The sequence below is a fragment of the Brachionichthys hirsutus genome, chromosome 4, assembly GCF_040956055.1.
Source record: "Brachionichthys hirsutus isolate HB-005 chromosome 4, CSIRO-AGI_Bhir_v1, whole genome shotgun sequence".
NCBI classification, from domain to species: domain Eukaryota; kingdom Metazoa; phylum Chordata; class Actinopteri; order Lophiiformes; family Brachionichthyidae; genus Brachionichthys; species Brachionichthys hirsutus.
The window spans coordinates 4,274,798-4,300,357 of record NC_090900.1 but is presented as its reverse complement, the minus strand read 5'-3'; the positions used below and the strand labels follow the sequence as shown (position 1 = coordinate 4,300,357).

Below are 25,560 nucleotides of genomic sequence, written 5' to 3'. Positions count from 1 at the left end.
GAGCTCCTCCCCCTTTATCTGATTATTTATGTTATAAATAGATGTGTGCAATATGTCTCTATTCCCCGTAGTCTTGTTCGCTCTCTCCCGCTGTTTGTCCCTCTCTCTCTTTCAGGTCCTTCTGTCCGTGGTGCTGCAGAACCTGGACCTGTGTCCCTCAACACTGAAGTCCACGTCGCTAGCATTAGCATTTAGTTTTTGTCTGCTCCTGCTCTGTCTCACTATCACTTCCCTATCCATCTCCTTGACTTGTCTCCGACCTGCCATTCTCTCTCTCTCTCTCTTTCTCTCTCTCTCAACCCAGCCGGCCAGACAGATGGCCGTCCACCACGAGCCTAGGTTCTGTCCAAGGTTTCTGCCCGTTAAAGGGAAGTTTTTCCTTGCCTCCGTTGCTCTTGTGGGTCAAGTTGGGTTCTGTGTTTCCCTGCAGGTCTTTCCCTGCTAATCCTGTAAAGTGCCTTGAGATGACTTTATGTTGTGATCTGGCGCTATATAAATAAAACTGAATTGAATTGAATTGAATTGAATTCATGTTTTTTGTTGATAACTCAAACTACTGTTGATAAGTACAAGCCTTTAATGCTACCAAAAGTTATGTGTGTTCATTTGACATGAAGTAAAGAAAAGCGTCACAATGAGGCCACTTTAAATTCTTTTATTAATTTTCCTTATAATCAATGATTGATACTTGAAGCAAGAATAATGAACAAAAATGCTCAGCAGAACCAGACGAGGCTTCGTATTGGTTCTTTTTCATCCGATTCTTTCCTGATATTCAAATGACCTCCAACATTACAGAGGGTCTGCTTTTCTGATGATGCATTATGGCAAGGTGCAGGAAACAGACAAGGGGAAACATTTAAATCCCACCTCCTATACAAATACCCTCTTCAGCACAACCACAAAAACAAATGCAAAAAAAATACGGCCCTGTTATTTACAAAGCTTTCATTTTTCTAGACCTTAATTACAAACATACATCTAGCTTTCAAACGCACAGTTCTCCAACCTACGATGTCCCTTTGGATTGCTATTCACTACTCCTCCTTAAAACGTACCTCTTGTGCCAACATCGCGATGAAGAACTGCAGTCTGATACACAAGTTGGGGCTGCACGATCAAACCCACATTTCTGTATCAGCCTGTAGACTTCCTGTCACTAAGATGCCATGGGCTTACTGCTCAAATAGCATTTTGAAGCCATGATACAAGAGGCTGTTCAGCTGATAGCTTTGACATCAATTTTGACAACGTTTTTGAATACCCGTACCTCCGTGGAAAGCATGGAAATGTCAGCGCTACAATGCTTCTAAGGAAACTCCCAGTAGAGTAATGGTGCAGTCGGATGGATTGGCTGTCCATCCTGATGTCGGATGGGAGGCTGACATACAGTACTTTGGGAACAGGGTCCTTTAAACATAGCATTCACACCAAGTATAACATCAGAGTGGTTTAAATTCGGGCACCTATCAACTCTCTCATTTACTACACACCTCTACTCACACAACCGCCCCCTACAAACACTTGCATGGTCACCTCTATGGCACTTTCAGGTCTTTACAACAGGCAGAACCATTCTATACCCTTACGTCTCTCCTTCCCACTGGGAAACACATTTTCTGGAAGATCTTTAAACAAGAATGTGATATAAAAAAGAACTTGGACAATCCTCTGGTTCCTTTTACTTTGCAAGAACTACAGTGAATTGAATTTGAGACAACTTTAAAAAAAAAAAAAAAAAAAAGAACAAAAAAAGTGGAAGCGCCAAGAGGAACATAAGCACAGCTGGAACAAGAAATAAGCTAAAATTAACAGTGAAGCAATAACCCAAATATTCATTTGACAGTCAAGATATCCCACCCCCCATTACAAACAAAGCAGGAATGTCTCTAGTGACATGTATCCAGAAGACCAAAGACACGAGGCACATTTTCAACATCTCGGATTCTAGAGCTCGACTTGGACAGACTGCTTGGACGTCCACGGTCGGGCACACAAACGCCACAACCAGTGTTGCCAAGTCACTAGAGAGGAATGATTCCAGAAAAAGAACACAAGTATTTTCTCCACCAAAATCATGAACTGCCAATGAGATTTGTGGAATGTAAGCCAATTTGTCCAAAGAGAACACAACGAATATCATTGAAGTAAAATTGGAAGGAATGCATTTTTACATGGATTGTTGTCAACAGTTCAGGGTAACAGGAATCAGCAGGAATGATGGGAATGGACAAAAACTTGGTGTTCATTTGAGCAGCAAGACACAACATTCATGTCTGTGGGCCTGGTGCAGACTTTATGACCCAAATGTTTGGCAACACAATTTATTTTCTCCTAATTATAAAGTTTGACATGTCTATCCTCCTAATATGTAGTTAACAAATTAAATTCATTGTAAATTATTGAAGTAATTATCATCCCCTTTATATAACGTGCATCGAGCTTCCTGGTTTGCATTTTCAATCATCCCACAAAGAGACAAATAACTAGAAGAGGTGTAAACAAAATGTCAACATTGGCAATTTTGTAAATTTGGGGAACAGAAACACTGATACCCAATTAGAAATACTTGTGTAGTCAACGATGGATGAGAATCACTGGACTGGAATTGTCTTGGCAATATTTCTAAAATGTAAAGGAATGTGTTTTTATGCAAGTAGAGAAAATATAAAATGACATTTGTCAATAAAAAGCAAAAGTATTTTCTGCTAAACTTGCCACGTCCTTATTCCACCTGTGTTTAAGTGAGGGTCAGGGGTTAGCTAAGAAAAGGTTCATCTGGAATGTTGCTAAGGGACGTTGCTAGGCAGGCCTCAGACGAAACAGTCAGTGAGATAGGCAGTGACTGGTCCCGCCCTCCCCCCAGCCAACGGAACGTCCTGAATTGTAGCGGGTTGGGTATAACGTGCCTAAATGGAAATTTTGGACATTTGCTCTTCAAGTTTGACGATTCTCTTCTCCTGACTGTCGACCAGATCTTTGAGGGATTTGATTTCCTTCAATATCTCCTCCAGCTTGGCTTCGGATTTCTGTGGGAGACGAAAGAGTCGAGTGATTCTTTGTGCTCATATCTGCCAAAACTGCTACGATCAACTGACGTGACAGAAAGACGCAGCTGGACCAAATCTGAGCTACGTCACAATGGACTACTAAACACATCCTGTCGAGAAGCTACCTACAGTCCTGGACTATATATGCCAAGTGGTGGGATCTGGTACTCTGGGAGTTAACCTGATCCACCAGCACTGGAGCCCAGTTGGCTGTGATTACAGGGTTGAGGTGCAGAAACACACATGGGCTGGGTCACAGGCGAGCGGCTGTGTTGTGGCACCCAGAGCAGCATCAGACCACTGACTTTGTGGGGCAAAGAGAGGCTTGAACAACACTGACAAAGCCCCTCATGGCGACAGCCACTAGTCCGTCTTGTTAGCAACATGCTTAACAACAACCATCCTCCAGCTCCTCAACTGCTTTGCTTTACTGTGAACGTACAATTAATATTGTTGGGTTCTGGGCTTTTTGCCAAATAAAATGAGCAACAGACTCAATGATAATTTGAGAAAATATGAGTGACAAAGACATTTTGAGAACACAGGTTGTCAAATTAAACCAGACGATGTTTCATGCTGTCCAGCTATACTGAGGAGAAAACTACGATCGTTTATAACAATCATGCCCTTCAGTCATCATAAAAAACAAATACTCACAATCGATGGAGTTGGGGAGACAGAATTCTGGGAAGGGACCAACTTCTCTGCCTTCTTGGTCACCTTGCTGTCCAAAATGTTCTTTTTGACCACTTTGAACTCATGGTGTTTGGTTGGGACATAGCCATTCTTAAGGGAAATGAGGATGGGCTCTCCATTCTGGCCCTCCAACCAATCCTCAGCCTCCAGGCTTGGGTCGGATCCAGCCGTGTCTGGGTACAAGTCTTCCTGGAACAGGTCCGACTAAGGAGAAATGACAAGGTCTCTTATGTACGCCTAATGAGACTGGCTTTGATGAATCAAACACATTAGAGGTCTATTATCTGTAGCCACTTGGGATGAGGACTCACCTTTCTGGGTACAGTCATCACAACAGGCTCACACTTCCTTTCCAGCAATTTATAGAACCTAGTAAAATGCAAACACAAATAAAATTATGCAGTTTAAGGCAACATTGACCCATTAAACACAACAGACTTTAGAAATTAGGCCATGGCTCTATTATGCCTCCTAGTGGGGAAGATAGGAATTACATCTTAGATCTAGTGAATGAAGAATTCTGAAACTACAGGTGATGATTAGCCATCCGTATCAAACGAGCTTACCTTGTGATTTCACACTTGTTGACATCAAGGCCCCTCTTGCTCATGTAGCCCATCCCTCTCTGAGGCTCCTTGGACACAAAGATATTGAGGAAGTGAATGTACGGGGCCTCATCTGTGATTTCAAAGTAACGGATGCTGGTGTCGCCCTGTGGAGAGATACAAGGGCGTGTTTAGATTTCTGTATTTAACCACACGACAATCTTGCAATATCTGATTGCAACCATGCTTAAGGTAACTATAAAGTACACAAAAACAACTCACCTTCCCACAAATGTAAACAACATTGGTGTCGGGGTCATAGAAAGGCAGGAGCACTCCGTTGCTGGTGTCTAACTCGATGATACTCATGGCCTCAGACATGTTTTCCTTTAATACATAAATTGTTTTTTACTTTTAACCGCTCTGAGCAATGTAAGCAGCCCATGTTCACTGAACTAATGTGTTGCAGTCTGCACACATGAAGCACCTCACCATGTTCCAGAGGGCTAGCTGTCTCTCACTCATGCGACTAAAACCTGTGGTCAGGATGTTGCCATCAGAGAGGAAAATGGCCCTCATGGGTCGAGCACCGTCGTGCGCCCTCTCCTTCTCCTAGGAGGAAAGAACAACCACCAGTCACCATTTTTAAAATGATTGTCAATTTGCTGTTTTTACACTGCTAAAGTCACATTCCCAGGGCCTGTTTCATAAAGTAAGCTTATCAAATAAGTTTAGTTTCAGTTAAAGATAACTACTGGTAATTACAGAAACTTCTGCTGGGGATCGAGACTGGTTTGCAGCAGGCTACTACACAGATGCAACATAGATAATTTAATAAACAAAAGAGTGATTTTTTTTTACGTTAGCTATGATTGAAATATGAGGTTAATTCAAATGATGAGAGTAGTCCATGTACTTATATTTAGGAGCAGTGATTAGCCTTCCGTTTATGGTAGAAAAACTCAACTATGACACAGGAGACAAACCCACAGTTCTGCTATGGGATTCACACAATTATTGTTACAGTATATTAAAAACACCACATGGTGCATTGCATATAAATTAGTCAGATAAGACGCAACTTGCATATTTAATCGATCAACTATTTTTCTTTATATGTATCTAATAGTCAGCGTTGTTTAGTGGCAAGAACATCTATGCTCATTTCGAACCACCGCTGTTTGCTAGAGAGGCCAGCTCAGCCTGGCTAGCATTAGTCTGGCTTGGCAAGCAACGACTGAGCTTTATGGAACAACGTAAATCTGGATTGATTCCTAAAGACTCATTCAATATCCACATTTCACACATCAACAATTCAATGGATCACAAACAAAAAATGCCACAAGATAGAAATATCTGAAAACTGCTTACGGCAATAATTATTTCCTTGCGGGGATCAATGACACGGAGAGCCTTGTCCTTACAGGTGGTGCAAATAAGGCTACCATCGCGGTTCCAGCCTGCGCTGTAAATGACATCGGGGTGCATGTCTTCCAGGGTTATCAAAGCCTCACCTGTGCCCACGTTCCAGATGATGACATTGTTGTCACAACCTGACGGCAGAGTTAAGTGAAGGTGTAACACACATAGATCTTGGTGGCCTTATTTATTAGATTTCAGTCGAGTAGGTAGAACAGAGAGAACACTCACCTGCACTGAGAAGGACATTGCGTGCTGTTGGATGCCATGTGATAATGCCAACGCGCTTGGAGTGGCCCTCAAGCACGACTACTGGCTCAGACATGGGCGTGAGTAGGCCATTCTCAGGAATCTGCCACACCTTTGAAGAACACAAACGGGACATCAGGTACAAAACAGCACTGCAGGGAAACACTTTTTTTTTTTTTTAAACTGAATTTGATATATTCTAAACTATTCTTAAGTTTTAATTTGACTACTTCAACCACAACCTACCAACCATATTAACTGCCCCAAGACAATAAATTGTAGTTACCACCAGGAGCCTGTGGGGGGCAGCAGAGACTAAGGATTCTGTTCACCCATACAGCGTATGTTCATGACAAACAGAACAAAGTCAAATCAAATACTATGCAGACAAGCAGAAACATCACACTGTGTGTGTGTGTGTGTGTGTGTGTGTGTGTGTGTGTGTGTGTGTGTGTGTGTGCGTGCGTGTGTGTGTGTGCGCACGCACATTCACACTTCCCCCCACCCTCTTTTCCGAAGGATTTTGTTCGGGATAAATCTTTATTGTGGTTGTTCAGGATTGTTTTGCCTTTACCGTCATGCTGCCTTTATGCCATATTCAACATGTCTGGATGACATGCAACAGATTCCTAGTGTGTAGGTGAAGTCAAATGAGTGGCCTAGTTAAATATGCTTTAAAAAAAAAAAGAAATATTAATACTTTAAGCTACTTGTTTTTTCCTTTTCTATCTGTCTATCGCGGCCCTTCATCTCCATTTATCTCAAAAATCTTGCACGGTGATAAAATGAACTGCAGAAAGGCTGTGTGTACATATGATTTTAAAAAGTGATCAATAACACTACGATTAGGACCAGCACTGCTCATCAGATGTCTGTTATACACCATGTGTACAATTATAAGTATCGTGACCTTATTGTCATTTTCATGCATATTTCCCAACTCCAATTTGAACGCTAATTGGATTGCAGCATTTTAAGGTGTTGTGTGTTTGTGTAAAGAGGGAGGGTGTGGCCTAAAGTAACATGGTTTTCTGCATTCTAGTAAATGAGAAGGACATTTTTAGTTTGTCATGTAGTTTCCTAATAACTGTGCAGACACAAATACTCTCCCAAGAACTCACCAGGTTTGAAGTTTATAAACATTTTGGATTGACAGAGTACCGCATTTGTGCACAAACAAAAGTAATCCTCAGCAATACAACTCTAACAAACTGTGCATGTAGTGTATACTTTAAGTGGGATGAAATGTATCCTTTAAAAATGTTTTAATAAAAGTGTAGCCATGCCCGTAACTCCAAGTCTGCTGTAAATGCTAGTTACACTACCCTCAAGTGTGTACACAAGTGATCTTGGGTTCAACAGGAAGTCAGATTTTTCAGGTAAGGAAGTAGTAGCAGGCAAAATAAAAATGCAGTACACTAATCTCAGCCTTTTATAGTCCAAATAAGGGCACATCAAGGAAAGAACTACAGTCTCAAAAAGTTTTTGGTGACCTCAGCTCAACAAACAGCTAAATCATTCCCCAGCTCTGATTCCTACAACACATATTTGAGCCTAATCTAATCCAGAGGGTGAGTCCTGCGCCCATGTCTGCGTTACAACAACCCAGTCTTTCGCATTAAAAGCATATAGTCTGTCATTTGTATGCTCAAGAATGTGTGCTGCTTTTGCCAACAATTAATAACATCTGAGATGAGGTTTTAAAGGGTGAAGCAGAACTTTACCATCACTGTGCAGTCCTCAGAGCTACTGGCGATGACCTGATCATTGTGAGGGCACCATTCAATATCTAGCACCGGGCCTTTGTGACCACACACTGTCGGGTAGGATTTGTCAATGCGTCCCGTCTGTAAATGCAAAAGGTAAACACAAGAAGCAATGGGATTAGCAGGTGTGTGGTAATGCTCAGAAAACAGTTCAATGCCGCAGGAGTAAGCATGTTGGGAAAGAGGACAGTTACACGGTTACAAACAAACCTACAACCATAAAGCACTTTGTTTTTTTACAATGTAAAGCGATACAATTTGAAGACAGAATCAGAAGTCATACTGACATGGAATACAATGCACACACCAATCAAAATGTAGTAGAAAACAATTGCAGTCCTACACGGGACTGGTCAATTGTAGTCCTACACAGCAGAACATTGATGTAAATTATGGCAACTTATTCTGAAAATGTTTGGCCTATAGATGCGTCACCTGCCTGACAGTCGGGTTTTGACACAAACAACAACTCCCAGCGCAGCGATCAAAGTCTACTGAACGTTTCCAACGGCTAGTATTAGAAAATCACAAGATCTTGTCTAAACCTCACCCTGACTGCTGAACACACCTTGTAATCTATCCCGAAACTGAGTGCAAAGAAAGGAGACTTTGACACTGCTGTCAATAGGGCTTCTACACACTACCATCCTGTATCAGAGAATGTCACTATCAAATGTGAAATCAGCAGTGCATTTACCATTTTATTTGTATGGTTGAGGTGCTCCAATGACCCATTACATCCCGAAAGAATTGAAAGACAACCGTGTAAAACTTAAAGCTCTACTGCCCGACCTCTTGCTCAACTGAGGCAGGGCAGAACAGGCAGAGAGTGATCAAAATGGAAGACGTTCTTCACATTCCACACCTTGGCCGCAGGCAGTTCTGAGTATGACTAATAAGAGCAAGAGGGCTGCTAGAGTGTCAAAAGTAGCACCCTTAGAGGTGGTAATGGGGTTTGTATCTTATAGACATTATCTGTCATTTAAAATTAACACAGGGATTTCCTGTGTTGCGATAATAAAGCAATTATAAACTGTGGCAATAAGCGGTTTCAATAAAAAAAATTAAAGTGCAGGTAAGGTGATTGTGAGACTCCACAGCAGTGGGATCACCTGTGCAGAAACAGCACAGGTAAGTTAGCCTGTAGAAACATGTTACATTCCACTCGCTGTTCCTTTGGTAAAAACAGTGCTTCAGGCCAGATTGCAAATCTACATGTCTCAAGATGATAGTGTTAGAAAAAACATCTATGAAAGAATTTTGTACAAATGGCAAACAAAAAGAGTAAAAAAAACAGACCAGTATACCAGGCAGCACTGGGTCTCGGGTCCAACACTAGGCTGGCGTACCTTTATTCCTAAAATGAAACACCACCCCTATACCTATAATTAATACCAATGTAACATTCACCTCTGTTAGGGTGGAAGTACAGTGGAAGCTTGGTTCTCGAAAGACTCGGTAGTCAAACAACTCCGTTTTCGACCCCAAAAAAATGGAGTTTATAATGCCTCTGCAGTCGAACAGATTAGTGAATACGAAAATTAGTGAATAACCGACTTCACTGTTGATAAGTCATTGGGAGTGTTGATATTCAGGACGTTCTGACCTGTTGCAGATCCTGTAGGGAGAAGATCTAGGCCCTGGACACACTAATGCCATGTTTAATATTTTGCATCGTTAGTGTTACGGGTAAGTTTTTCTTTATGCAAACATACAACAATCAGTTCAATTGTGCCACAGCTATTTGTCCTCCATGCTAGAAAAATGTATGTCTGATTAAGCATGACTTGAAAGTAAACATTGTTTCTATTAAATACTGAAATCACTACTTGGTATTGCCAAGTTCTCAATGTATCCCTGACTCGGTCTTACAAAAAGTGGCAGCGGTGCATCCATAGTTAAGGGGTGACAATGAACAGTAATGAATCACAAGAGGGATGAAAGATTTGAATTCTAGAAAGTTGAAATCATATTTCTAAAGAGGTTTGAGCCATTTACTGCGTGTGAAAGGATGTGAACACAACATGTGGTGAATTCCCTGCTCTGGTAAACGAAGAGCAAGGGGGAAAAACGCTGCAGTCAAATACCTAATGCTGCAGACATTCGTATCCTTTGAGAGGAATGTCTGATGCCTAGAAAACAACCAGTTGCATAGCAACAAGTAAGACTGCAGAAAATGAAAGTGAATCACAAAGCAAAGACACAAAGGACAACACTAAACACAGAAAAATGGATGAACAACACTCCCTCAAGCAAAGGGAGGACGTTCTTTTCACTCACACAAGAGGCCTGCACACTTCCTTTCCTTGCAGCTCAACATGTGATTCACACATGCACAACACTGAAGGGTTTGCATGCTGTCCCACTGCAACTCAGATGCCCATGGAAATTTCCACTTTTACAACTACGTGTCTGTGTGACGGGACGAGAACAATATAGTGTGACATGCAACAGACTGGAGGCCCGAGCTAAACGGATAAGGAAGACGAACCTTAACGAAGAAAAGACAAATATTTATGCATGAATCCATGAAGAATAGACATTAGAATAGACACCAAACACGCCACCCAGAAATACTAATGCTACTTGATTGGATAAAGTCCATTTGATGAAAACACGGGAGCGCTGCACATTCATTCAGCTTGTTGAAAATGTGTATGTGTACGTGTGTATATATACACACACACACACACAGGTCAGCTATCAAGAGTATAAAAATAGTATTATGCATGGAAACTAATCAAGGACAACTGTTTTGTTATAATATCTAAAAAGCAACACTAAGATTATGCAGCAAGAAAGCTGTCAGAGATTATCACATTTCTATAATTTTAATATAGCACTCGGATACAATGAGCATCTGTGACATGGAACACATCTAAACCGTTCTCTCATCTCGGCCTATCCCAGAATTCACATGTGTACCGACACCGAATAAAGCAGCCAATGGCAGGGCAGGGAGGAAATGGTCTTGGAAGGCTGTCAGGCAGGGAGCAGTGAATGACCATATATGGTAAAATCTGAAGTCAGCAGGACTAAGCAGCAGAGGCAGCTGAGCAGTGTAGAGGTCTTGGAAGTTAAATAATGGGGGAAGACCATTGATATCATGTGCAGCCGGTGTATTTGTGTGTGTAGAGAGAAGACGGTTTCGTTAGAAGCCAACCTGGCGTAAATGAGACAGAAGTGATGCGTCACTGAGCGCACACACCCATGGATTTATTTCAGCAAAGGTTGCTCACTGATGAATGGTCCATTGATGGGACTGAATCCAAATCAAACACACTCCAACCTTTATATACAGAGGCAGCATTTGAAGCACCGGCACAGATCACACCTTCTATACCATCAATCAATGCACTGTGGGTGGAATTTAGGTCAATCTTAATACAAAATAAATAAATAAAAAAGAACAGACAAAAGGAAAACAATTGACAAAGTGACTAATATTTACTAAGGTGTCCGTTCTTTTACATTGAGCAGACAGAAACTATTTGGAATGTTTCACTCAACTCTTGCAAGTTATGGAATTCTCTGCTACATGGAAATCAGGCAACATTAAGAAATGTTCTGCTAAGACACAGAATGAGGGTATTAAAAGCATAAGGCAAATGAATAATGTGTTTAGCTGGACATCTGATGCCCCATCTATAAATCCCTGCGTTCTGACAGAAGGCAATAACAATACTCGTGACTGTGGTTGAGTCACGATAGTCTTCCGCAATAACCTCAGCCGACTGTGTCACACACATTTCCGCTAGATGACGTCTCAAAATGAAGCTCAGACTTCAGGTCAGGTCACCACTCCACAAGATCAACCTCCAAACACCAAGAGATTCTTTATCATCCATTTCCAGATACAAATCATGGCAGATTTCTCAGAATGTCTACAAAGAGCGCAGTGTCTTATGCCTCATAGCTTCAACAATTAAATATCCTGCTGTTACTGAATCATTCCATCAAGGAGGGTGCACATTGTTTAATTGCAAAGGGTGAAGGCACACCATTACACTTCTGCGCCGCCCCCCCAGCCAAAGTTTGGTCATGACAAAGGACTGTGCTAAGCGTAAGCGTAGGACAAAGACCCCGAGCAGCTGGCTGCCCACAGAGAGTGGGAGCAACAGCACAGCCAGAGCCGTTCGGCGGACAGACGCACCCTCTTACGGACATTAAAGGGTGGGACGATGGGAGTTTTAGCGCAATGTATGGATGGCCATGGAAACAAAAAAAGAAATGTGACTAAGATGATTTAAAGTGCCAAGTGTCCTTCTGTCACAGGTATTTATCCACAAAGCAGAACTGTGTAAAGTAAAACAGACAGGGTGCACAGTGGGCCCAATAACAATTTGGACAGCATACCGATGCACTTACAAACCTTTTATAACTCGAGGCAACATCTTGGATGAAGCATCTTGGCGCTCTACTACGGATCCCCTTCAGCGCTGTCTAGTTGCACCATTTTTAAGAACAGATTTTCTCATACGGTTTGATCTGTATTGCCAGTAGGCTACAGAAATAAAAGGGATAACAATTAATTTAATGAATTAAATTACGGTAATTTTGATCCAAATTCCTGATGGCTGACTTTTGACTGCACTAAGCTATAAAATTGGTGGAAAACATTCTGGTCACACTGCTCATAATACAACATGCAGACAGAAAATAATTATTTTATAACATGGCATTCCCCTTTTCATACAAGCAGATCAATACATGCCCCGTTGAGAGGAGGCAAATGCTGTATCCAATGGAATAGCTCATGTCACAACACACACGAGGGAAGACCTGAAAAATGGAGACAGCCTTATTTTAAATATCTCATTTCAGGAAATTGCCTGAGGTTTGCAGTGCAAATAAAGACCTCAGTTTCACACACATTTTTTTTGGACAGTTATGAAAGTAGACTTTGTTCAGCAGATACACAATCACTGTACTGGGACACAGCATGCGAAGCTAGTAGCTCGTTTTTACAGCCAGACCCAGAGAAAAGCAACAGGAGCTAACAGCCCACCTTCAGTGTCAGCGTTGTATTGAATGAGGCGCTGAGCGGTGTAAGCTGGCGATGACAAGACTAAGGCCATGTCCACACGTATCCCCCAAAGCAAACGCATTTTTCTACGGTTTGGCCCGTCATCCACATGAAACCGCATATTTCTGCCACTAAAAACGATGGTTTTTAAAAACGCCGGTCAAAGTGAAGATTTTTGGTTAGGCGTCTGCGTGAGGACGCCTGTAAACGGAGTCTTAAGTTTTGAAACGTCACTGCCACGACGAAAACTGCGGTGACATCATGCGTGCGACCTGCGCTTACATTCACGGACGCCTTCGAACTTACCGCTTACTTGTTGACTTTATATTCCGAGACCACGTTTAGGATAATTTCTGCCTACTTGCCGATCCACGCAAACGAGTCTGAAAGAGTTGAGTTTTTTTTAAACGAGGTCGTGTGGATGCAATTATTTTTTGGACGCGGAGGTTGGAGGATATTCGGGTTCTGAAAATCCCCTGCTACGTGTGGACGTGGCCTGAGAATCTGTTCACAAATGCCAGAGCCTTGTATGCCAGAGTATACTGCACACTGATTAAAGGCCCAGGCTAGATCTGTCAAAAAGCTTTGCAGTACTCGTGTCACTCAATTTCAGCTCCTGACACTAGCAGCCAGCAAATCACCACTGGCACTATGGTTGATAGCGGGGCACACGTCAGACTCTGCTTTTAGATATACGATACAGGTCAGACTAATGATCCGCCAGTTCAACCAAAACAAATGGGGGGGGGGGGCATTCACCCAGCTAACATGTTTACAGTTAAACTCGCCTCTATTTTTTGTCCAGCTCAAGTTCTACTTTGAGTGGAGCGATTCCTTATATAGAGTTAAAGATCAGGAGGCTGTTTGCTACGGGGTTTAGGAGTAGTTTGTTGTAAACGAGGCCGATTGAAACGGTCCGCTGGTAAACATAAATCCTAACGTACACTGACACGAGGAGTCAGCAGATCTAATTGTTCAGTGGAGCTCATCATTCAATGCGCAACATCATTGGGAAAATGAAGACTCAATCTTTTAAGTGCTTTGTGCTGCATTCTTATCAGTCCGAATATGATCCCTCGGGGAGCATGGTCTCTCTTCGCTTTTTAATATCAAGATCTCCCCTCTAAACATAGCCAAACCTAATCCATCTGTTACGAAAAACATCACATGCACAACAGCACTCAGAATGACAGTGCCTTTAAAAGTTTGGAGCAAATCATTTCAATGCATAATATTTTACAGAATAAGGAAAATTCAGATTATCCAATTGTAGGTAAAAAGAGCAATGAAAAAGGAAAATGATGAGATAGAGATCATTGATTATTTGCACCTGGCAGCCAATTTGCACCACAGATGAGGGCAAACTTTGGTTTGTACATCTGATGGGTAAAATGTGCAGGTTACACCCCCCCCCCCCCCATTGCTGATCATTTAAATGAAAATGAGAAAAAGCATGAACATTATTTAATTGCAGATTTCAACTCATGAAATATAATGAAATAAATACTTTAAAGGCAATGGCCACAAAATTAAACACTGCCTATTCATTGTGGCATCATTTACTCCATGATAAATTATAAACATACCTTGTGAAGGGGGAGAATAAGGAAGGCTCCACCACCGCTGGCATCAACGATTATGGCAACGAACTTGGGGTTGACCGAACAGAGGGCGCTGTCCCATGTGACCTTTGACACGCGGATATCATCGTAGCACTGGTCATTCTTAGCCACTTGGCCGTAGACGTGACGGAATTTGCTCTGCCGTACAACTCTGACTTTACTCATATCTGCACAAAGGATTTAACAAGTTGGTTAGAAAATGCATTCATTAATTTAGAAAACAGAAAAAATAATTAAGATATTCCGAGACAGCATCTATAGCCACCTCCTTTGATCAGAAATTAAAGCAGATACACTTCATTTTCAGACGAGCAACTAAAACAAATTTCACAATTGTAACACTCAAAATATTTAGAATTTATTTGCTTGAATAATAAACAACAAAACAGACACGGTCGATGATATCTCATAGGACTTATGTGCAGCGTCCTTAAGCGTGTTCATCCTCAACTGTGACAAATATTATATATAATAATATAACTCCAACCCCATCTGCTTCATCCTGTGTGCTCAACTGTCATGGACGCCCTGGTAGCTAGGAAAATTCCAGCAGTATGGTTTGACTGTTCAGAGCAAATTGTGAGATAGGTACATTTTACTAGATGAACTGTGCAGTCCGAAACAAAAGGCGCGACTCGACTCACAGCTCTGCTTCAGCTGTGTGGGAATATTTGGAACCAGAATGTCGGGCACGTTAAAAGTTAATTCGACCGTGCATTGGACCATTAGGCGCAGCTGAAGGAGCTATCTGCTTGTTCCACCCTGTACACCGTGTGACCATAGACAACGCTAAAACGAGCAACGGCGCACGAACAAACGGATCAAACCACATTCACATCATCATCGAATCAGAACGGCACATGTTCGAGTGGTTTTTATTTTGGAAAACTCGAAACTTTTTGCTTTTGACAGCACTTGGTACCAGCTTCCTAGCCTAATTCGTCTCCCCAGCATGATAAAAATCACAGCACAGGATGTGTAAGTTTTCCACTGTGTGTGTGGAAAAAAAAAAGAGTGAGAGAAACGCTTGTATGGCATGTTCCCGACAGAAACACGAATCACAACACAAGCAGGAAGTTCTTCCTATAAGGATGTGGGAGCCTTCTATCAGCCAAATTGTCTGGAAAACACGTCAGTCATGACTGCTCATTTTTAGAGACTTCAAACGCAACAGATTTATTCAAGGTAAAGAAAGCAGCCAAGGAGATTTAACTGTTAAATCTTTCATGAATCTCAATTTGGGTTACAAGAGATTATCCAATTCTTTTGAAACCAACTAAACACATTTTGTCGAGGGAACTGAATTTTATTACAATAAGAATGGCTTAAAATAAGAAAATCTTTGTCCAAATATTCTGGAAACTAAATGTTAGGAATCTTTATTTACAGGTAGTCTACTGAATATTTGAATGAGTTTTATGTCATGCACACATTACATACATGATAATTTAATTGACCTTTATAAGTCTCCCCCCTTATGTAACTTTCCTTTTGACACACTGAAGGCAGATTTCTCAATGTCGATTATCTGGATGTGATACCACAGGATAAAATCTCAGCAAATCTCAAAGAGGCACTGTGTTCATGTGATTTACATGTTAGTCCTGCTTAGTTTGGATTGTATAGAATGTTATACATACCCCTCTTTGCATTCTCCCCTACATTATACCGGTGTGCTTGTGAAACGCTGCCGCAGTGGTGAAAAGACCTGAATTAGTTGAACAGTCCACTGATTTTCCTGAAAATAGTGTGACTAAACTGTTGTATAAAAATTATTAGCACAGATACTGGTAAACAACAGACCAGAACATTAGCCATCTTGCCACAGATTACCCAGAAGAACATGAATTTTGCAATGAACAACTGGGTTGATTTCTCCCATTTCCTCTTCTGCTACATTGTTTTACCATCCAAGAGCAACTAATATATAATTATGTCATTCTGAGGTCATCAGAGAGCAGTGAGAGGACTGCAGCAGCAATTGGAGATTTAACATGTGACCTGGGTACTTTCCAACAAAAGCCAAGCGTTGAGTTCCAAAAAGGGATGGAAATTTACCTTTTTTAAATAAAGTATGTTGCTAAGTTACAGTTTATTTTTTAAATGCTCTATTTCTCAAAATACAAAGACTAGCAGCATCACAAAGATTAAGTTCACCTCCATCTAACATTTCTGTCCATGATTCAATTTAGCAAATATGGTTTGAAATGCATTGGGGAAAATATTTCATGGGATTGAAAGAAAGTTGAATTTGGCATATACAGGAATGACTTATTCTCTTGGCTGGAGCATTCTTCCCTAAAAGGCGAGCAAAGCAATGACTAACTGAAAAGACCAGTGGCAGGTCGTCAAGAAACTAATTGGCAGAAGATCGAAAGATAATCAATCACCACTCGTGTGCTTGTAGCTATCCTGAGTTATGGAAAAATGTATTCCTTAAAAAGATCCACAATCATGATGTAGAAACTGACGGGTGGACAGGCTAGTCCGTAGCCTTGCCCATCCTTAATAAACAGACCTTATGATTCCTCTCCCAACTTGTATTACTTTATGCATCTAATGTCTCCTCCATTAAAACAACCTGCTCATTATTTTGAGAACTATGCTAATATCCTACTGTTCTTGGCTCAGCTATTTTGCAGCAGAACAGTGCACTGTTTTACACAGGAGAGCTTCATCATCATAATCGTGTAACTAGTGTAGACAAAATAAACTCAGTATTCTTGAGTCACACTGGGCCTGGAGAAAAAGTATATCCAGTCACGCCCTTCTTTAGCTATGCAAACAGCAGGAAATGGCCCAAAAACACATGTTAAAACCAGTCATTCTGAAGAAAATATAGAGAATACCTACGTATATATATAACCACAAAAAAATACGTTCTGTGTTTAATCATCAACACCTGCAATTAAAGGTGAATGGGAGTTCAACATTTTCAACTGACAACTATATGCTCAGGTTGCCCAGCCCTCCTGATGCCAGAAAAACTCTTATTCAACTAATATTCAAATAATACATTATTATCTTTATGAAAATGGCAGGCATTCGGGCGTAATAGTATCAGCAGGGGTTGAGCTGGGGTGGTAACGGTTTGGCAGCAATGTGACAGGCTCAGACATTCTTCAGACACACCTTTGGTAAATGCAAAGCTACTCTGACACACAGATCCACCCCTAATTCAAGCAAAGAAACCTGGCGTATCTGTTGGGTATACGAGAAGAAAGCAGAGCTGTGTGTCTACTTGCCTTCTGAGAGCACAGAGCTAATCCTACTGTGGACAAAGACGTACGCCACAGCATGAGGAAAGGACCCACAGGAAACGGGATGCACGGATGTTTACCCGTCACTGGTATCAACGCATCCTTAATTTCTGTTCAAAATAAAACCTAAAGTCTTTCTGCATAGAAGTCTTGGTCTTCCCAGCTTAGGTTCAAGACCACAGTCCAGTAGTACAGGAAGAGCTTTTTATTTCAACTGAAGCCAAAGTCGATTCTTATCTCTTAATGTAAAATTACAATTACAGGAGGAAGATACACCTGTGTTTGTTTACTACAATGGATGATTGTTTCTCTGCAGTTCTATACCACGGTGAACCATAAAACTGGACAACACATTACACACTGGTACTTGAAGGAATGCTATTGTATTCTGTAACGCTTGGGGAAAGGAAATGACATTTTCAGACACAGGGGTCATGTGACTCAACTTCCAACTGGATGACACAATGAAAGAGACTTGGTCTAACCAAATTCCTAAAGTAGGAAAAGGTTCATGTATCTATAGATTCTATTTTCTGAATAAAAATGTCAGAAATGTGCCTGAAAATATTTGTTTGGTTATTCAGCACCAACCTCCTTTCCAAATCTATCAATGTCTGTGCTTTGAGACTAAGCAGACAGAATCTTAAACTTCTTATCCTACTTAAAGTCAAGATTTAAAACAAACCACTTGCAAATCCTAGATAATTACAACACGAAAAGCTCTAGTTTTTAATGCCCACCGCCACTGCCCAAGTTCTCATTTGTACCTTTCCTTATTCAATTTTCCATCAACTCAATTCTACCACAATGAAATACATACAAAAACTCTGCCTACTATTCGATTTTTTCAAATTAACTCCTAAATACTACTTCCTGGGAATAGAAAGCATACGTCTCTTCGCCTTCTTGATGACACCCCCCATGGGCAATGCAAAAACCACTGTTCCATTTCAACACATGTTGTCAGCTGTGCTGGGAAGGGCCAATGGAAGAAATACCATTAGTCTGTACTCTGTATGCCTCTTCTGGAATGGCTAATGCAGGAGTGAGTATATGAACGCCATCTACGATAGACATTTCAAGCTAGACGCTTATTTTTTCTATTTTATTTTTAAACAAACAATAGGAACGAGAATAAATTTGCAAAATTAATACACATGTTAAAGCAATGAGCTGAGATAACTAACATTTAACACTCATTTTGGCTAATTAAACAAAGGCGATTCAACACTGAGGAGCCGAGTGTTGCAACACAGAGTGTGGGCTGGGATCATCTTGAACAGACGTGACTGGACACAAACTGGGGCACGACAGACATGTTCAAAGAATGCAATTTTGAGTTCAACCTTGGTACAGTGGCCTAACTGGTATTACCTCTGGAGGGGAGGTAATGTTTTCAATGGCATCTGTTAGCATGGCATAAACTACAGTACGTTCTTTCATGAAACTAGGACGGACCATTAAGTATCAAGTAGTATAAAATCCCATTTTATTTGAGTATTCGGACAAAAGAGAGGATCCAGAATTGCTCTCGCTGTCTTAAATATAGCAAGATAGGGGTTTTTCATCTTTTTTTTTTAATCCATTCCATATAAACTACAAATCCAGACCAATGTGTGCATTCCGTATTCCATTAGACAAAGTGAGCTCCCACATTACGAAGATAAAATCAAATGGTTGTGTTGAATGCCCAGCATAAATAAATGGTACATCTTAATTATCTTTTTGAAACCAATTCAAAAGGTTAAAAACGCAATCAAAACCAAACTACAGCCCACATTAGCACACTCGGCTGTAGCCGACAGAAAGCAGCACTCCCTCACATCTTGCGTCAGGAAGCAGAATTCCCCCCCCCCCCCCCCCCCTGCTTCCTGACTTAGCCCAGTGATACGAAGGGACACGACACACTTTTGAAGACGTTGCACTGTAGCACAACCAGAAGAGGTTGATGCACTGGGAATGGGTAACGAGTTCAAACACAGCTGCAACACCACTGACCCCGGAGTCACTGTCAGCCTCCGCTGCGGGTCTCAGCAAGGAAAACCGAAAAGCTGATTACACACAGAACCTGGGTAACCTAGTTCCAGACAGGGCCTACCATAATAGAATTATCCTAGTCTTTTTGCATACGAGTCACATTCAATAACATATAAAACCGCAAGTTATGCAAGAAACGTTGTCACATTAAAAACTGCATCAGAACAGCACCAGGCTCACTGTGTTCAGGTGGGGGAACTAATGATGGACCACAAGTCAGTGAGCATCAGCGTCTCTCGGCCCGTTCGCACATCAGGTTCTTTCCCAGCCACTGCTGGGCCTTTTTTCCCTAAGAGCAGTGTTTTGCATGAATGCATTAACTGAATGCACTCGTGTGTTTTTTTTTTTTTGTCCCATAACAATGCAGTAGCGGCTCAAATCACAACCGGGCATTTGGAAGAACACGCCATACTTCAAATGAAAGAAAATATTTGTTTGAATAAAAGGAAACAGTCGATTCCTACATATTTATTACGCGCATTTCCCCCTAGACACTAACAATCAGGATATTGCACTCCCAGGGCGCGGCTATGCTAGTGCACCTCCGCGTATGTGGAGCTATCGCGTCGAGATAAGTTTCGCCGTAGCGCTATCGGTAACATTAGCCACCCCACCCCGGTCAAGAAGGTAACGTTATAACAGCACCTTCCGCGTCGCATAGCCAGGATCAGAAGGCACAAACACATTTCCTTGTTCGGACATAGACACCGACTCGGAACTTTTATCAGTGTCACGGTAACGGTGTCTGAAGGCTAGCGCTAGCTTAAAGGACAGCTCACGGTCCTACAGATTCACATTTAAGCTAGCGCATGCACTTTCCTTCCTGGAAGGCTAGAGGTGGACAAATGAGTAATAAATCAGCTAAACTAAGAGCACAAAACAGCTTTATATGCTCTAAATAACCCACATAATGGAAAGCCTACCTTCTGTGATGAAATCTAAGTATTCCCGAGAGCTGAACGCTGTTCCGCAGCCTAACGCTTCACCTGATTGATCCCTCTGTCGGAGCCACTGCTGCGCCTACACCACAAGCTCCGCGAGCTCTTTCCACACTTCCGTTTTGTCCCGCCTACTTGGTTTTGGCGAACCGTGATAGGATCATTGGCCATTGACGGACAGCCACAAAAGCCATTCACGGCGGCTTTACGGATCTTCCGGGATCCAAATTCACGTTACCTTGTTTTGAGATCCCAGGGAAAGACAATCGGCGTATTTCCGGTGTTTTCGATAGCATCTTTATCCTTGTTATCTTTTCATTTTTCTCCACTCCATTTCTCACCATCTCTCTATTATTTAGGTAATAGCATACGCTTATACTTTGGAACAGGATTTTACTTCCAAATTGATTTGACAACTCATAGATTTTGTTTTTATTTTATTTTTACAAATTTTAAAAAGTCCACTTCAATCTGTAAGCAACTGGGATAAATGCAAATAACACCTCTAAAATAAAAATAATCTATTACTATTCTACGTATCACTTTATTATATGAAAATGTTTATTTCCTCATTTCGGGAACATAACGTGCCATAAGTGTGTCAAAGCGCCACAAGATGGCGTTGTTTCACATCCAGAGTGTTTCAGACATTTGACAAGCCTATATTTTCCCTCCTACATCCCCCTTTAGTCCTGAAGGCTGGAGGTCATGATGAAAGCTCTGGCGTCCCAGATATTCCAGTTAATGTACCATGAAAACAAATGTTATTGTTTCTTAATTTCAGATGATTTACCAAAAATGTAACACAGTTTCCACTCATTTGATATTAGATTACATTTTTGTAATAAACTAGATTTCACCCTTACCTTTTCTCACTGATTGTTTCCTCTCTATTTTCTTGTCTGGGGATTTCTGAGGAGGGTCAAAAGCCGCCTTCATCTGTGCTACCTTGACAGACTGGCCCATCTCATCAGACTTGACTTCAGCTGGCCTTGGCCAATCGTGGTGCTGTTGTTTTTCCTGCAGTTGAATAGTTTCCTTTATGAGTTCTGAGACAGGCCTAGACTTGGGAATGTTTTGTGACTGATCGCTCTCTGTGCCAAGTTTCTGATCAGGTGGGGCAGGCCTCATGTCTTCTGGTTGAAGTGCCATATGAGGATCCTGCTTCATATCTGCTGTGACCTGCGGATATTCCTCTGCGATAACGGCGCTGTCGTTAACCAAGACCGTGGGAATATGTAGCGCTGGCACAGAGGGATCCCCGGTGGCGTCCTTGACCTGATTTCTCATCAATAATTGCTCATCCGAACCTTCAGAGCTAGATAACTTTGAGTCTTCTTTGCTCTTGTTGTCACTCTTTTTTTGGAGAGGTTGTCTTAAAGTAATCGTATCTCTGCCCTCAGCAGCAATTAAATGACACGAGTCTGCCATTTGTACATCGCTTTTTGTGGGCGGAGTCTCTGTATCAGACACTGAGGAGTGAACCATCCCGCCACTCACCTCGTGTGATAATCTTTCATGTGAGACATTTGATGAGATTACATCTGATTTGATCTCCTTTTCCTCCAAAGCGACCAAAGCGCCGGTTGAGCTCATGCTATTTGAACTCTGACAGTCGGATTTGGAATAATCTGAGTTTGGGATTGAGTTCTCAAACAAACTATGTCCAGTCATTTCAGCCTGTAAATCCAGCACATCTGACACATCAGCAGTTTCAGTCTTTTTCTTTTCAGGCTCCTTATTGTGATGATCTTCGGCTGGGAGTTTCTCTTTGTCACATATTGATGAAGTTGTATTTGCAGCCGATTGATCAATCTTATCAATAAATAGCTCTGTTGCTGCGTCATCGATGACTCTCCTGGCAGCGGCATCTGTCCTGTCCTTTTCTTTTGTCTCTGGTTTTACCTGCTTCCTATTTCTCTTTAGTAGCTTCTCCAAAATAGACGTGGTTTCACAGGGTGAGGCTGCATTCGATTCTTCCTTTTCTGAATTGCTCTCTGTTCCTTCCTTTGGTGGCCTGCAGCGGGCCATATCGCTCATGTCTGATAGAGACTCCTTCTGCAGGCTGTTTTTCAAAGGATGTTGGGTTTGAGCTGTAGGAGGCCCCTTCCTCTCCATCAAATGCCCCAGTGTTGCTGCACAGATTTGAATATCGCCATCCACAACGCCAGCCATGATGATGTCATTCTGGTCTGCTTGAGCAGACTGTAACGACTCACTCGGAGCCTGAGCGTCACATCTGCTCATCGCAGGGTCGTCCTCAGTGATTTTCAGCAAGTTTGCGTCCTCTGAGGTAAAAGCCTGACCTTTATTTTCATGCGACAATCCAGCCGAGTTTTCATCTTGAATCTCCTCATGTGGGATAATTACCTCCATCTTGATCTGTGACGATAAAACAAGTTCCTCTTCAGTCTTCTCCTCCTCGCTCTTGGAATGGCTGGACAGCTCGTATGCTATGGATCTTTCCTCCACCCTCATACCACTCTTTTGGTTTTCGTCTTTCTCCTGCGGAACCAGCAGAGCAGTCCTGCCTCCTTGTCCTGTTCCTCCTCCCTCCTTTCCTGCAGCCCCTCCCTGCCTCACCTCCTTCGCAGCAAAAGGCCTCACCCACAACTTAATGGGCTTTTCGCTAGAAGGTGTTGTTGGCTTCTGGCCGGGACTCCCATCCAGATCCTGAGCGTCTGGCTTCCCTGAAACTTCCCCGGTGTTCCCCGCCTCCTCCTCACCGCAGCTTACTTCCTCCATGACGTCACCCGCTTGACTGCCGGCACCTCCAGAGTCGGTGCCTGGGCCCATCTTCTCCAATCCTTCACCAAGGGCCTGTTCGCCCCCCTCAACTTTATCCTGGTTCTGCCCCATACTGGTCTGTGGGGGGAAAGATAAGGTTAACCTCACAACCAATCAGGATGCTGACTAAATGGAAAGTCATGGTAGTTTATTTTGCCTGGCAAATGATGACGATTGTCCTGCTCTGTTCTACAGCATCTATATCTGATGTGTGACTGACCATCTCCGGAGAGGAAGAGTAGCCGACATTTGAGACATTGTTCAGACATTAGAAAGAACTCGAGTCTCAGGAAGAAACTATATTACATGTATAGAGAACAGCTCGTAGTCACACAGGACCTGTTTCCAGGGAAGAGGTGAGCTGCAGGATCTTGTGACTTTAACTGCCATAGTATACTCTCTGTTGGGTCATTCACGCAATTACAATGCCCACGGTTACTCATCAGATTACAGTCACGAGATTTTGCGTGTCACTTGTGGATTTGAATCCTTTGTTTTCGGACTCGTGATGGGTTCAGCAGGTAACGCTGTACTTTCACTCATTCAAACATAGGATGAAAGCCTCAACCTGGGAGTTACAGGATCAATCCTTATGGAGCGTCACAACGAGCAGTAACAACAGGAGCGCCAAGTTGGATTAATCGATTTTCATAAGCACAGCTTTAATTATAGAACACCTTTCCAACTATTCATCACAATATAAAGTGCTTTATAAGAAACTAATGAGTTTGATAGCATCGATAATAAATGGAGTGTTTATTTCGCATTTGGACTCGAAAATAATACATAAAAAAAAAGATGGGTTGTACTGTAAATGTAATTATAAATCGTAAAAGACAAGACAGACAATATGAACATTAAAATAAAGATTATATGTTTCTACGCTACAGTAACTCATCACTGCTATATGTGAAAATAAAATAAATAACAATAACAAGTGGTGAAATATTGCAAATAAATCTCCATGTATAGACTATAAAATAACAACGTTAGTTACCTGTATAATATAACCTGTATAACGATGGCGTTATCGTTATATCGAGTTAAAACCCTACGTAATGTTTGGGTTGGCTGGGATTTTGTTTTCATGAAAAACTATCAAAATTGTCAGCTCTTATCCAATTGTCATATTTCTTTTATGTGATACTTTGGACATATTGTTGGGTTTTTGTTTTTTTTTGGTCGATATATGGTTTCTTGTACACGAAAAGGTATTATATTGTTTTGTTTTGTTTTTTAATTTTTATTCTTCTTGAAACAAACAAATAAATAAAAAAATAAAAAAATACTTTTAATTTGAGCCTTTTTGAGTTCTCACATGTTCAAAGTAAGAGGACATGATATTAGCAAGTCATTCAATGACTGATTAATGTGATTTTTGTGTTTGTTTTTAAAGCCCTGCACCATACTTATCTAACTTTGGAAGTGTTTCGTTTCCAGTTCATCGTTCCTCGGGGACTTTACCTTCCTCTCCTGTGTCAGAGACAAACGCTTGCGTGATTGTTCAGTCGTTCCCACCCACTAAACTGCTGCTGTGAGCAGACGCGTCGAGACGCCATGGCGAGGCACAATGGACAATGAATTGCAGCACGAGTCTGCTCCCTGTCTGTGTGGCAACATATGACTGCTGCCGTCTCATCACCTGACAGGCCAGAAACATGGCTGAGACTTCATTTGCCGCTTGAAGCCTGGAGGCACAGTTGCATGAGAAGACTCGCATGAGTTGTTTTTCATGCTGTGTTACTGAGAGACAGCAGAACCGTAGGGGTTGGCAACAAAACAAGAGCAAGACATGCCCCCCCCCCCCCCCAAAAAAAAAATCAGGTCATGTGAAGTCAGGTTAAAGCCATTGAAGACCTCAGAAAGAATGTACATGCATGTATTTCTCTCAACCCCCCGAGGCCTAACCCTGTTAACAACGGTTGCATTATCCTGTCTCATCCTTGCTGAATGTCAAAAGCAGATCACTTGATCAGCTTGTGCTTAGCTGCGTTACTCGTTACGACACACAGGGACAAACAGCAAGCTGGAAGACAACGGACAATTTGATGTTTTTGACCATCTCCCAAAGCTCAGGCTTCTCCGTCCCTGAACGCTGGGTCCCGTGACAGCTTCCCGCTCCGGCCGTGACATGCATCAAACGTTTACACTCACCAGTTAGTCGT

The 25,560-nt window shown here is 41.8% G+C and overlaps 1 protein-coding gene across 1 annotated transcript; it reads right to left on the bottom strand.

Annotated features, from left to right (window-relative positions):
- Positions 1-640: 640 nt before the first annotated feature.
- Positions 641-20,670, bottom strand: coro1ca (coronin, actin binding protein, 1Ca). The gene is made up of 11 exons (XM_068760610.1): positions 20,594-20,670; positions 14,338-14,540; positions 7,684-7,806; positions 5,942-6,071; positions 5,663-5,844; positions 4,784-4,903; positions 4,574-4,678; positions 4,313-4,458; positions 4,058-4,115; positions 3,708-3,950; positions 641-3,029 (listed from the first exon to the last, which is right to left on the bottom strand). Exons 2-11 carry the CDS (start codon positions 14,536-14,538, stop codon positions 2,910-2,912), a joined length of 1,428 nt encoding a protein of 475 aa, XP_068616711.1. The 5' UTR covers positions 14,539-14,540; positions 20,594-20,670; the 3' UTR covers positions 641-2,909.
- Positions 20,671-25,560: the final 4,890 nt, after the last annotated feature.

Coding starts and splice junctions, on each gene's coding strand:
- coro1ca (XM_068760610.1), bottom strand. CDS start 14,538: ATGAGTAAAGTCAGAGTTGTACGGCAGAGCAAATTCCGTCACGTCTAC. Junction 4,116..4,312: donor AACAAGTGTGAAATCACAAG/GTAAGCTCGTTT, acceptor GCATTTTACTAG/GTTCTATAAATTGCTGGAAA. Junction 3,030..3,707: donor TCTCCCCAACTCCATCGATT/GTGAGTATTTGT, acceptor CGTCTCCCACAG/AAATCCGAAGCCAAGCTGGA.